Source organism: Ovis aries, chromosome 3 (genome assembly GCF_016772045.2).
Source record: "Ovis aries strain OAR_USU_Benz2616 breed Rambouillet chromosome 3, ARS-UI_Ramb_v3.0, whole genome shotgun sequence".
In the NCBI taxonomy this organism is placed as follows: Eukaryota; Metazoa; Chordata; class Mammalia; order Artiodactyla; family Bovidae; genus Ovis; species Ovis aries.
The window spans coordinates 196,219,914-196,234,432 of record NC_056056.1 but is presented as its reverse complement, the minus strand read 5'-3'; the positions used below and the strand labels follow the sequence as shown (position 1 = coordinate 196,234,432).

General features: G+C 38.9%; 1 protein-coding gene across 35 annotated transcripts in view; it reads left to right on the top strand.

The window, feature by feature from the left end:
• PLEKHA5 (pleckstrin homology domain containing A5) overlaps nucleotides 1–14,519 on the top strand; it is a 261,293-nt gene that overhangs the window by 203,125 nt on the left and 43,649 nt on the right. For 16 of the 35 annotated variants that reach the window (XM_060413345.1, XM_060413341.1, XM_042247470.1 and 13 more), the window contains one exon: nucleotides 12,211–12,291. The exons of the other annotated variants lie outside the window; for them this stretch is intronic. In XM_060413345.1, coding sequence (XP_060269328.1) covers nucleotides 12,211–12,291 — 81 coding nt within the window. The remainder of the gene's footprint in view (nucleotides 1–12,210; nucleotides 12,292–14,519) is intronic. 35 annotated transcript variants of the gene reach the window in all.

Genomic DNA, 14,519 nt, shown 5'->3' with positions numbered 1-14,519 from the left:
TCTTTTTTTCCTTTTGGGGGAACGACAGGTATGACTCCTGTGTTCGTGTCCCAGTTTTTTTCTCTTTTTCTTTCTTTCTTTCTTTTTTTTAAAAATCTGTCTTTCTCCCTTAAAGAAAAAGAGGATATATTATATCATCTAGCTGCATCTTTTAAAGCACCATTGAATTTTTTCTGAATATATGTAATAATAATACTTTGCCAAAGTTCTACCTTTAGAAACCACATACAGCATGAACCGTCTGTTCTGATTGCTTTAAAATTTCCAAAGTAATAGACCTCCATACTTTGCCCCATTGGTTATAAAGAGACTTATTTACATTCTTCTGTTTAAAAAGTCACTTCAGATTTTCCTGCTTCCTGTTAAACAATGAGCAGTTTCTATAGGTAGTCATACCCTTCAATCTCAGGTTCTGGGACTTTCAGCTGTGCCTAGAATGAGAGTGGAAGGCATTTACGTTGTCATTATCCAAATGACCTGTTTATAAAGGCCCCTGCAATCCTCACAGCTTCACCCCCGGGCATGTCAAATTCTTTAGCCTTTTATTTTTGCCACACATCTTAAGAGTTTATTGATCTAGACACAGGAGGACATTCTTGAGAGATGGATTCTTTGGTGATTAAGGCTATCAGGGTTTTGGGCTATTGTTAAGACAGAGTCCCAACTTAAAAATTCTTTTTTCTAAAATGACATTAAAAGCTCAGGAAAAGTCCATTTTCCATTTAAATGGAAAATGACTGCACAGAAATGGGTCTTCTCATTGGTTATCAGTGAAGGACAAAAGCTCTGTAGGGCTGCTAGAAATCATCCAGACTGATTGCCCCCACCCCGCCAAAAAAGGAGAAAGCTGTTAGTGCAGAATTCAAACTCAAGGAGCATCCGTTATTAGACAGAGCTTGAGCAAACATTTTCCCTTCTGAGAATGAGATCCAAATTTAGGGGAAAATTATACTTAACTTTGCCAGTCTAGAATTTCTAGGCTTATACTGTCCAGTATAATAGCCACTAGCCCATATGTAGCTATTTGAATTAGAAAAGTAAAATTCATCTCCTGCATCACACTAGCCACATTTCAAGGGCAGAAGAGCCACTGGTGTGTCATTTTGGACTGTACCAGTAGAGAGCATTTTTATCATCACAGAAAGTTCTGTTGGACAATGTTATTCTAGATGATTTATTATATAAACTTTTTTTTTTAAAATAAGCATTTATTGCACCAGGTGTCAGGCTTGTAATTTGCCAGATGTGGTGGTGGTGGTGTTTCCTTGTTTATTCGTCTATACCAAGTCTTAGCTGCAGCACATAGGATCTTCGATCTATTTTCATTGCAGCATGCAGGATGTTTCAGTTGGTAAAGAACCCACCTGCCAGCGCAGCAGACGAAAGAGACACAGGTTTGATCCCTGTGTTGGGAAGATCTCCTGGAGTAAGAAATGGCAAGCCACTTCGGTATTCTTGCCTGGAAAATTCCATGGACAGAGGAGCCTGGTGGAGGCTACAGTCCATGTAGTCGTGGAGAGTCAGACACAGCTGAGCTCACGCACTGGCTGGCTGGCTGTGGGATCTAGTTCCCTGACCAGGGATTGAACCCAGGCCTCCTACATGGGGCAGGCAGTCTTAGCCACTGAACCACCAGAGCAGTCCTATATAAACTTTTTAAAGAGCATTTAAGCCACGACTTAACTACTTCTTATACATAAAGGGGGATTGGGAAATTAATCTTCCCAAGGACCAATTATATGAATGATTGTCCTGTCTTTGCTCACTGCTAGTCTTTCTCCTTCCTGACCCTCCCCCTAAAATTATTCAGGAGCATTTATCTTATGATTTACAGCATACTGATCCTTCTGCAATCCTAGCTGGGCTAGTTTCTGTAGCAATAGATATTTTTAAATAGATACTTTGAAATTGCTAGGATAATAGAACAACAGGCGGTTGGAAATTGAATTCTTAGTAATACCCCCAGATCTCAGTGGATTCTGCTGAGCCCACTGATAATAAAGCAATTCAATTGATTTTTTAAGGGAGTGAAGTCTTTTAATGCTGTATTTCATACAAAAACAAGAATATTTTCGTCTCCATGCAATATACTTGTATTTAGATCATTAATTTGAAATTTTTCATCCTTTGATAATTGCACAGATATCTTGACCAACATTTAGTACCAGCTTATCAGGACCTTGAAAAAATTCCTAATTGGTAATGGTTGAATTGGTCCTCAGTTACTTAAATTAGTGCTGGGGCGGGATTGTGGTTCTCATGCCCGATTTCCTGTCAGAACTACCACTAGATCTTTAGCAAGACAAAAACAAAAGTACAATTCACAAGGACTTCTGCACCCCAGCTGCCAGGTTGCCAGAGCCCCTCTCCCCAACTCTGCATGTTTTTAAAACCCCACCAGTGATTTATTTTTCCCCTTCAGTCAGGTTTGAGAACTGCTAAGATAATGACAAGAACACCAAAGAAAGAAGAGACATCTGGGTTTTTTTGAAACATAAACAGCGTCTTAGTGCTTTCTGCCTTTTTCATGTATGGCACACAGGGAAAAGTGACAGCGGGGAGTTCCCTCGTGGTGCAGTGGCTAAGACTCTGTGCTCCCAACACAGGGGGCCTGGATTCCATCCCTGCTCAGGAACTAGATCCAAGAAAAGAAGAATGACAGGATCTGTACACACCTTGATAGAAACTGGAGGCCATGCTTTGGGAGCATAGTAGGCCCTCTAGGGACGAAGGTGGCGTCTGTCTCCACACACCTGGAACCCTTTCCCAGCCACAGGCGTCTTTTGGAAAGCTGCTCATGACCCTACCAGCCATGGCATAAGTTGCATAGAATTGTGTTGAGGAGGTAGATTCTTAACCACTGGACCACCAGGGAAGTCCCAATGATGGGTTTTTAATCAAGATATTTCCAACAGTAACATCAAAGAAGGCTCTGTATTCATACTTGCCCAAAATGCCTCAAACCTGAGAAAGAGACTAAAGTATCAAATTTTCTAGGTAGTTTTTATAATCATTTAGACTGACACATTTCAAGTAAAAATACGTGTTTTTCTTGTAAACGGACATATATTGGCACCACCTGTAAACAGACATATACTTGTACCACCACCTAAATCTATCCATTTAGATTTTTTTATTTATTGCTGAAGTGAGTTATGAAAATTGTGTAATGCCCGAATCCTGTGTTCTCGTTTTATAATAAACAATGGGCCTTTCATAATGCTTTATAATTTTGCAATTAACTGGAACCCAAACCTGTATTACCTTTCACTTCAAAGAAGGAATTAAAGCAGGAAGCGAAGCATTTAACTGATTTCCAAGTAAATTATTAACCATCCTCCACATACTAATTAGTCTTTCTCTTGCTCTGATTCCTTAAAACCAAAATACATCAGCTATTAGAAGCAGTTCCTTAACGCTGCCTAGGGTCCTTGTAGTAGTCAAGTCAGAAGAGAATTACTGGATAGTCCTTTTGTTTTTGTCTTTTAAGGAACTTAAGCATGAAATTCCAAGGTCTCATAGAGCATTATGGTATTTGTTTTTAGGGCATCTTGCACTGCTTTAATTTGAAAGCTGTTTTATAAAGTTCACATCGCAAAAACTAAGTAGAGTGTGCTGTTTTAGTGTAAGTTATAGAAATGATCATTTTCTATGTATTAAAATGTAGGTATTTCATGACACAAACCAACCTATCTATGAAACAGACTCACAGACATAGAGAACAGACTGGTTGCTAAGGGGGAGAAGGGTGTCTGGAAGGGATGGATTGGAAGTTTGGGATTAGCAGCTGCAAACTAGTATATATAGAATGGATAAGCAACAAAGTCCTACTGTGTGTAGCACAGGGAACCATTAATATATACAATATCCTGTGATAAACTATAATGGAAAAGAAAAGAAAAAGAATGTATATATAACCAAATCACATTGCTCCACAGGAGAAACTAACACAACATTGTAAGGCAAGTATATTTCAATAAAATAGAGAGAGAGAGAGAGAGAGAGACGTTGACAGACAGACAGATAGTTTTCACAGGTGACTTAGTAAAAGAAACCACTAGCCTATCTCTAGGATTATTTGGAGCAAAAAAAGATCAAGTATTTGTAATTCAGTGATGTGCAGAGAGTAAAAGTTCAGTCAGATTATTAAAATTGTTTCAGTTCAGTTCAGTTACTCAGTCGTGTCTGACTCTTGCAACCCCATAGACTGCAGGACGCCAGGCTTCCCTGTCCGTCACCAACTCCCAGAGCTTGCTCAAAATCATGTCCATCAAGTCGGTGATGCCATCCAACCATCTCATCCTCTGTTGTCCCCTTCTCCTCCTGCCTTCAGTCTTTCTCAGCATCAGGATCTTTTCCAATAAGATAGTTCTTCCTATCAGGTGGCCAAAATATTGAAGCTTCAGCTTCAGCATTGGTCCTTCCGTGACTATTAAGGACTGATTTCCTTTAGGACTGACTGGTTGGATCTCCTTGCAGTCCAAGGGACTCTGAAGAGTCTTCTCCAGCACCACAGTTCAAAAGCATCAAATCTTCGGTGCTCAGCTTTCTTTATGGTCCTATTCACACATCCATACATGACTGCTGGAAAAACAGTAGCTTTGACTAGAGGCACCTTTGTCGGCAAAGTAACGTCTGTGCTTTTTAACATGCTGTCTAGGTTGGTCATAGCTTTTCTTCAAGGAGCGAGCATCTTTTAATTTCATGGCTGCAATCACCATCTGCAGTGGTCTTGGAGCCCAAAACAATAAAATCTGCCACTGTTTCCACTGTTTTCCCATCCATCTGCCACAAAGTGATGGGACTGGATGCCATGATCTTTGTTTTTTGAAGGTTGAATTTTAAGCCAGGTTTTTCACTCTTCTCTTTCATCTTCATCAAGAGGCTCTTCAGTTCCTCTTCACTTTCTGCTTTAAGGGTGATGTCATCTGCATTTCTGAGGTTATTGATATTTCTCCCAGCAATTTTGATTCCAGTTTGTGCTTCCTCCAGCCCAGCATTTTGCATGATGTACTCTGTATATAAGTTAAATAAGCAGGTGACAATATACAGCCTTGACATACTCCTTTGCAAATTTGGAACCAGTCTGTTGTTCCATGTCCGGTTTTAATTGTTCCTTCTTGACTTGCATACACATTTCTCAGGAGGCTGGTAAGGTGATCTGGTATTCCCATCTCTTTAAGAATTTTTCGCAGTTTGTTGTGATCCACACAAACTCTTTGGCATAGTCAATAAAGCAAAAGTAAATGTTTTTCTGGAACTCTCTTGCTTTTTTGATGATCCAGTGGATGTTGCAATTTGATCTCTGGTTCCTCTGCCTTTTCTAAATCCAGCTTGAACATCTGGAAGTTCTCAGTTCACATACTGTTGAAGTGTCTCTTGGAGAATCTTGAGCATTACTTTGCTAGCGTGTGAGATGGGTGCAGTTGTGCAGTGGTTTGAGCATTCGTTGGCATTGCCTTTCTTTGGGATTGGAATGAAAACTGACCTTTTCCTGTCCTGTGGCCACTGCTGAGTTTTCCAAATTTGCTAGCATATTGAGTGCAGCACTTTCACAGCATCATCTTTTAGGATTTGAAATAGCTTGGCTGGAATTCCATCACCTCAGCTAGCTTTGTTCGTAGTGATGCTTCCTAAGGCCCACTTGATTTCAGACTCCAAAATGTCTGGCTCTAGGTGAGTGATCACACCATCGAGGTTATCTGGGTCATGAAGATCTTTTTTGTACAGTTCTTCTATGTATTCTTGCCATGTTTTCTTAGTATCTTCTGCTTCTGTTAGGTCCGTACCGTTTCCATCCTTTATTGTGCCCATCTTTGCATGAACAGTTCCCTTGGTATCTCTAATTTTCTTGAAGAGATCTCTAGTCTTTCCCATTCTATTGTTTTCCTCTATTTCTTTGCATTGATCATTGAGGAAGGCTTTCTTATCTCTCTTTGCTCTTCTTTGAAACTCTGCATTCAGATGGGTGTATCTTTCCTTTTCTCCTTTGTATTTGGCTTCTCTTCTCAGCTATTTGTAATGCCTCCTCAGATAACCATTTTGCCTTTTTGCATTTCTTTTTCTTGGGGATGGTCTTGATAACTGTGTCCTGTACAAAGCCACGAACCTACGTCTGTAGTTCTTCAGGTACTCTGTCTATCAGATATAATCACTTGAATCTGTTTGTCACTTCCACTGTATAATTGTAAGGGATTTGATTTAGGTCATACCTGAATGGTCTAGTTGTTTTCCCTACTATCTTCAATTTAAGTCTGAATTTGGAAATAAGGAGTTCATGATCTGAGACACAGTCAGCTCCCGGTCTTGTTTTTGCTGACTGGATAGAGCTTCTCCACCATCAGCTGCAAATAATATAATCAATCTGATTTTGGAATTGACCATCTGGTGATGTCCATGTGTAGAGTTGTCTCTTGTGTATTGGGAGAGAGTGTTTGCTATGACTAATGCATTCTCTTGGCAAAACTCTGTTAGCCTTTGCCCTGCTTCATTTTGTACACCAAGGTCAAACTTGCCTGCTACTCGTGTTATCTCTTGACTTCCTCCTTTTGCATTCTAGCTGCCTGTGATGAAAAGGACATCTTTTTTGGGTGTTAGTTCTAGAATGTCTTATAGGTCATCACAGAGCCATTCAGCTTCAGCTTCTTCAGCATTAGTGGCTGGGGCTTGGACTTGGATTTCTGTGATATTGAATGTTTTGACTTGGAAAGGAACAGAGGTCATTCTGTAATTTTTGAGATTGCACCCAAGTACTGCATTTCAAACCCTTGTTGACTCTGAGGGCTACTCCATTTCTTCTAAGGGATTCTTGCCCGCAGTAGTGGATATAATGGTCGTTTGATTAAATTCATCCATTCCAGTCCATTTTAGTTCATTAATTCCTAAAATGTCAATGTTTGCTCTTGCCATCTTCTGTTTGACCACTTCCAATTTGCCTTGATTCATGGACCTAACATTCCAGGTTCCTATGCTATATTGTTCTTTATAACATTGGAGTTTACTTCTATCACCAGTCATATCTACAGCTGGGTGGTGTTTTGCTTTAGCTCCGTCTCTTCATTCTTTCTGGAGTTATTTCTCCACCCACAAAATATAGAACAGTTATACCAAAGAAATTCTCTCACTGTTAAAAAAGTTGTAGGACCCACAACAGATTTCCCAACCTGGGGATCTGGCAAAGGGACAGAGAACCCCTAGGGAATTTGACTTTGGAGGCCAGTGGGATTTCATTATAGAACTTCCACAGGACTGGGGAAACAGACTCTTGGAGGGCACAAACAAAACCTTGGGCACACCAGGAGCCAGGAGAAAGGAGCCGTGTCCCCACAAGAGACTGAGTCAGACTTGTCAGTGAAATTGCTTAATGGGAACCAAACTCCTATTGTGTGAGATCTTGAGTGTTGTGTTTAGCTGCCCTCAGCCATTGCATGCTGCACACAAGAGGGGTGGCGCCAGGTACAGGACCACTCCTCTGTGCCCTTCGTCCCTAGAAGCCCACTGCCCAGGCATCCTAGCAGCCCTTGGTCAGGTGGGTGTGATGCCCAGGGGAATTCTGAAATGGTTCTGCTTCTTTCTGCAGATAGACTTCCCCATCTCTCCGACTTGAGTGAGATGAGATCCTCTAAGAGTATGTGAACTGAAGAACATTCACTATGCTCAGATTACATTTGACTGACTTCAACACTTTGGGAAAGAACATTGTAGTTACTTTTCTGTCAAAAGGAATCTTGAGGCCAGACTGTCACCTTGATATTTTAATGATATTGTCCACATCAGAGATTTTTGAGATGTATGTTATCATTATCTGGAAGTCAGGATCTCTGTTCTTTTCAAGCTCCTCACATGATTCTGGGTTTAGAACCACTGGTAGAAATAAACTTGAACTTTGATTTGTGATGTAGCCTGTAATAAAAAGGAAAAAAAATGATAGTTGTAGGTGTTTACAAATGCATTGTGGTAGCTTACTTTTTTTAGTTAATGTTTCTTCAGTCAATTTCTGATATGCATACAGATTCATAAGGCAGAATAAAGGTGGTAAGAACAGTTCTAGATCAGGGCCTTGCTGCACTAAAGGACTTCAGCAACCTTATACATGATATGAACACATGTACTGAAGTTTTTTCTTAGCTTCTTGTGTCCCCAGGGGGTCACAAGATACAGTTGTTCATTAATTTAGTTTATTTGCGATTTATATATTTTTATCATTGACTCTCAAATAACATTGTTTTTTTAATTAGAAAAGCAATATCTGTACAATGGAGAAAATTGGGGAAATTCAGAGAAGTATAGAGAAAAAATAAATAATCATTCTGTCCTACAATTCAAAATAATAGCTGCTGACATTTTTCATTTCTTTACTGTACTAAATTGTCACTTTCCAAAGATGCCGTCTAAGTTTAATATTCTAGGATTTGATATATACATTTGAAATTTTTCATAATGAAAAGTAGTCAGCTTCAGAAGTTGTCTCTGTGACACTCTACACTTTGTAACTTTAAATGTTATTTTTTTCCCTGATAGCTCAGTTGGTAAAGAATCTGCCTGCAATGCAGGGAACCCCCTTGGTTGGGAAGATCTGCTGCAGAAGGGATAGGCTACCCACTCCAGTATTCTTGGGCTTCCCTTGTGGCTCAGCTGGTAAACAATCTGCCTGCAGTACGGGAGACCTGGGTTTGATCCCTGGGTTGGGAAGGTCCCCTGGAGAAGGGAAAGGCTACCCCCTGCAGTATTCTGGTCTGGAGCATTCCACGGACTGTAGAGTCCATGGGGTCGAAGAGTCAGACTCGACTGAGGGACTTTCACTTTGACTTTGTTAGAGAAAGACAAATACCATATGTTATCACTCATATATGGGATCTGAAAAGTGAAAACAAACAAATGAATGTAACGAAACAGGAACAGACTGACAGATGTGGAGGACAAACTAGTGGTGACCAGGGGGAAGACGGGAGCGGGGAGGGGCCAGCTAGAGGTAGGGGATTAAGAGAGATAAACAACTGGGTATAAAATAAAGAAGCTACATGAATATTTTGTATAGCATAAGGAATGTAGCTCATTTTATAGTAACTTTAAATGGGGTATAACCTATAAAAATACTGAATTACTGTATTGCACACCTGAAAATAATCTAGTATTATAAATCGACTATACTTCAGTTTTTAAGAAATAGTCATTTATTAAATGTTATTTTTTCTCTTTGTATTTTTAGTTTTTCTGTTCCTAAGTCAGTGTCTTCTCACAAGGTCCCCCCTCTTAGTGACTTAATAGTTAATGATCTTCGGTTTTTTTTTTTTTTTTTTTTTCAGACATAGACTGGCGATTTAATTCTTACATGATAGTATACATGTTAGAATGCCATTCTCCCAAATCATCCCACCCTCTGCCTCTCCCTCTGAGTCCAAAAGTCCGTTATACACATCTGTGTCCCCTTTCCTGTCTTGCATACAGGGTCGTCATTGCCATCTTTCTAAATTCCATATATATGTGTTAGTATACTGTATTGGTGTTTTTCTTTCTGGCTTACTTCACTCTGTATAATCGGCTCCAGTTTCATCCATCTCATCAGAACTGATTCAAATGAATTTCTTTTTAACGGCTGAGTAATACTCCATTGTGTATATGTACCACAGCTTTCTTATCCATTCATCTGCTGATGGACATCTAGGTTGTCTCCATGTCCTGGCTATTAGTTAATGATCTTTGATAGGTAAATTAAATGGAGGCAGTTTTTAAATCGAAAATGTGGCTTCCCTCTATAGCATGCATGTTTACCCTCTGGAAGTATTCTGCTAAATAAATCAGGCTGGATTACCCTTCGGCTGAAACAATATTGTCCCTTTTTAAATACATTTTTAAAAAGTAATTCCTAAAGGTCTAAAGTCTGAATACTAGTCACTGGCCTGTACCCTGTTGAAGCTCGACTTAAAGGTGAAAAACCACCGTATTGACAAACCTGGCCATGTGACAAGGGCCTATTTGCAAGACTCCACAGGCAGTTGCATTTTTGACCTTGAGTGTCTTTTATGTTTGGAGACTATCCAACCTGCATGATTTCTTAAACATTCATGCTCTTGACCGTCTTTCAAACCCCCAGGCCCTCTACCCTCTTCCTCCCAACCCCCAAACCCCTCACCTAATCTAACTCAAGTACTTTTCTGTCTAATTTTCATGGCATGCTCTTGAAAAACAGCAAGTGTAGGTGAGATTGCTTTGAAAATCAAAATGATTTAATACTGAAAATGAAGAGTGTTAGGCTACCTACATTATGTGAAAGAAAGTGAAAGTCACTCAGTCGTGTCCAACTCTTTGCGACCCTGTGGACCCTATATAGTCCATGGAATTCTCCAGGCCAGAATACTGGAGTGGGTAGCCTTTCTCCTCCAGGGGATCTTCCCAACCAAGGGGTCAAACCCAGGTCTCCTGCATTGCAGGGGGATTCTTTATCAGCTGAGCCAGAAGGGAAGCCCACATTATACGAAGTATGTATCAGTGCAGTCAAATGATGAGGCCAAAACCAAAGGCAGTTACACTTTATTCCAAGATCCACATTTGCTTGGGCTTCCCATGTGGCACTAGTGTTTAAGAACCCGCCTGACAAAGCAGGAGACACAAGAGATGCAGATTCAATGCCTGGGTCGGAAAGATCCCCTGGAGGAAGGCATGGCAACTCACTCCAGGATTCTTGCCTGCAGAATCCCATGGACAGAGGGCTCAAAGAGGGCTGCAAAGAGTCAGGTTTGAGTGAAGCAACTTAGCACACACTCAACTCTTTGGTTAAGATAAAACGACAAGCACTCCTTTAAAACATAAACTTTAAAATATAAAGAGGTCTTAAATTACTGTATAAAAGTTATTTTCTACTAAAGAAAACTTTTTATCTATAGTTGCCTACTTATAAGTTACTTCCCAACAGTAAAATTTTATTTTGTACTTCCTATTAACACAGTTCTTTCCTGTGTGCATGAGAGGTCACCTGTAAATGCCTTGGTCCCTTACTGGGTAATAGTGAGGAGAAGAGAGTTTGAATTCAACCAGCGTGTAGATTTGAGTTTTACTGACATACAGACATTTGAGTTTAACTAATATTAAATGTTTAGATTTAAAAACAAATTACTTACCTAGAATAAAACTTTTTAAAAGGAGATTAAACCAGTCACAGACGGTTTCTCATTTGACAGCTAAAACAGAAATTACTGACTTGAAACATTGGTAACTAGACTGCAAATAAAATGGTCTAGGTGTATAGTTTTCCAGATTTAATTTTTACTTATGCATTCAGTCTTAAGATTAGTAAACTTTTGCAGATTTTGTTAAGTCAGTGAAGTAGCATTTGTTAACCATGATAGAAATGCTTATTTTCTATAATATAGGGGATGAAGTTATATAAACTAAATGTCACAAATTGCAACTATAAACAGACTTGTCTGCTTACAAATAGTACAAATATGTTGGCCTTTTATCGTCTATACATAATGATAATTGTCTTTTGAATGCTTCAACTTTTGAGTCCAGAGCCTGCTAAAACAAATATTTTTCTAGAGGCAGTAATTAAGTACAATATAGCTGGAAATGTGAAACATGATTTCAGTCTTTTAAAGAGCTGGGAGATTCACTGAGTCTTCGCTTATTTAATTTGAGTTTGCACAGCTTTGAAATCATTCTGCATATGGTGTTATACTTTGAGATAATCTGAAGTATAGTATATATAAGTGTCTATCAAGATTAATAATAAAGCGTGTGATTGTTTAAGTGAGAAGGTATTATTTGTTGAGAGCTAAGTTTTTTCTGAATAACCTTATAAAGAACTGAATATCATTTTAAGCCTTTTTACTAAATAGCTAATTAAGTTATGCCATTTTTTTCCTTTTAAGTTTATAGGTGGTTGCCTTTTAGTTTATCCTTTGAATCGTAATGCTTTATCATCTGTTCTAGTGTATATAAGGATATTCATTAATTGACTATATTGGTTATGTTTATTAAATAAAGCCTTTACTGCAGTTAGTAAGCCCTTTATAATTTTGGCAGTATTTTACAACTTTTAATACTTGTTTGAAATGGCTTATATCGATTCTGTACAACCTTGGGATAATATATAAACAACTGCACTCTTAGGAAGATATTAAAGTAGAGGCTATATTTACAGTGTCGTCTTTCAAATCTAGCTATGCTGTAAACTGATGTTTGCTGTATGCTCCTCCTGATTTGAAATAGATGAAAGAAAATGAACCTATTATCACCATGGTTCACACAATGATTGAGAACTCGGCGCTAAGACCCCAACTGTACCAGCAAGTAAGGTCTTGGACAGTGAATGATACTGCTTTATCATCTGCAAAACCCCTCAGTGACAGTTTTGGTTTCTCCTCAAAGTTACTCATAACATTAGTCTTTTTCTTATTCCATTTTTTGTTTCTGTCTCTTTGGAAAAAAAAATAAAAACAACAACCCAACTCATCCATGCTTTTCAAGACGCTGCAGTTCTTCGCATGGCTTTGCTGAACATTTTGCTGTTGAATATTAAGTGTGCCATTTTCTTGAAGTTTTTGTACAGAGTATTTGATTGAAATGTACTTGGAGGTCTGCAGTACATGTGTAAAAACTTTTTACTAACTTGCCATTAATTTTTGATTAAAGCATTGTAACTGATTTTTAGGGAAAACTTAAAAAGAATTTCTTTTTTCCCTTTCAGGGGCAAGCTCCCCAACCTCTCTCCCCCGCAGTGTTTTAGGAATAGTTTATATTTGTATGGAAGTTATTTAAGGCTTGTTTCTGTACTGTGGTATGGTAAAAACTAAAGATGACCATTTCTTACCATACTGGGAGTGACTTCTCCCTGTATTCTTTTCACTCTTCTGTAGTCGTCATGGTCTGCATATCTTACCCCATTCTCTTCCCTAACTCAAAATATGTGCCATGGCGTTGGCTGGCTTGAACTTAGGACCTCGGTAATCTGCAGATCTGCAAAAGAAGTCATGTTACGCATTCCTCTCCAGTATTTTTTTTTTCTTTTTCGTGTTTCATGGTCTAAATGTTCTTAGCTGTGTGTTTTGCAACATCAGCTTAGCTTCTTCCACTTCAACACCCTTGAATTAACTGTGGCCTATGACCTGTCACAATACTTTAAAAATCATACCGAGGAAGAAAATTAACTAACATGAAAAATGAATATACCTTTTAATTGAAATATGTAAAAGCACCTGGTAAAAAGAAGCACCTTGAACTTGCACTGGCTTTAAAGGTCTCCAGTTTGCCTCAAGGCGCCTTGAGGTCTGTGTGATGGAACTTGTAACTGGGAGACTGAAGCAGTTGGCGGGAGGGTGACTCACTATTTCTGAGCCCAGTTTTCAAAACATGTAGAATATGTGATCGAGCGTAGTTTTTAATTTGCAACAAGGAGATAAAGTATTAAATATTTAAAGTTAAACAGCTTTACTCTTCAAAAGAAAAAGGAGTCTCCATTCTTAAAGTCACGAGATTATAGAACCTTGCTACTTCACTGCAAAAAGCCACACTTTTTGAAATGAACCTTAGGACTTGATCTGGAATTGATAACCTTTTCAGCACACAAAGCTGTCAGTTTCTAATTTTGTAAAATGCTGACTGACATGAGATCGAAGGCCTTTTACTCTAACAGGTTGTGTTTTTGTTTTTCACATTTTGTATATTTCCAATAAGTAAGAGCTGAGATTTTCTGTTTGGTTTGATTTTTCTTTTTATATTGATCAGTAATCAAGGCTGATGGTGGAGAATTCATTGCTGATTGAAATCATTCAGCTGCACTAGAAGTTCTCCCTGGAGTTTTTCCAAAAACATGGAGGTTATCTGAGACTGGTCTTCCATAGCATCACTGACCTTGAATACTGAAAGAGTAATAGATTTATATACACATATTTCCACATACTGATTCTTGAAAGAAAAAAAAAAACAACCTGAAATTGCACAGAGCAGGAAGATCTGAAGGTCTAAGAGCAGCAGCCATGCCTGAGTTTGAAATATGGGCAGCCAGGTAATCAATATTGACTATCAGTGCTGTCCAATCTAGGGATTTTTTAGTTTCTAGAATTAACTTTGGTTAATTCTAAAGTTCTTTTCTTTAACTAGCCGGTAGTAAAGTGATTGATTATTGGCAGAGCATCATTGGTAGATAAAAGTGACAGACACATTTCTTAAACTCTGTCTATATAGACTTCTATGAATTGAAATTACATCTTGTTTTTCTCCAGATTTTCCTTCTAGTGTTATTATTGAAAGAAAATCTTTATGAAAATTTTCGTTGTACACGTGATGGTTTGCTTTTCTGGGATTGCATTGCAATGCTGTCTTGATGGGTTCCTGAAATTTAGCTGAAAATGAAGTGGCAATACGGGCTTCCCAGGTGGCACAGAGGTAAAGAATCCACGTGTCAGTGCAGGAGACACAAGAGACTCGGGTTTGATCCCTGGGTCAGGAAGATCCCCTAGAGAGGGAAACGGGAGCCCACTCTAGTATTGCGTGGCAAGTCCCATGGACAGAGGAGCCTT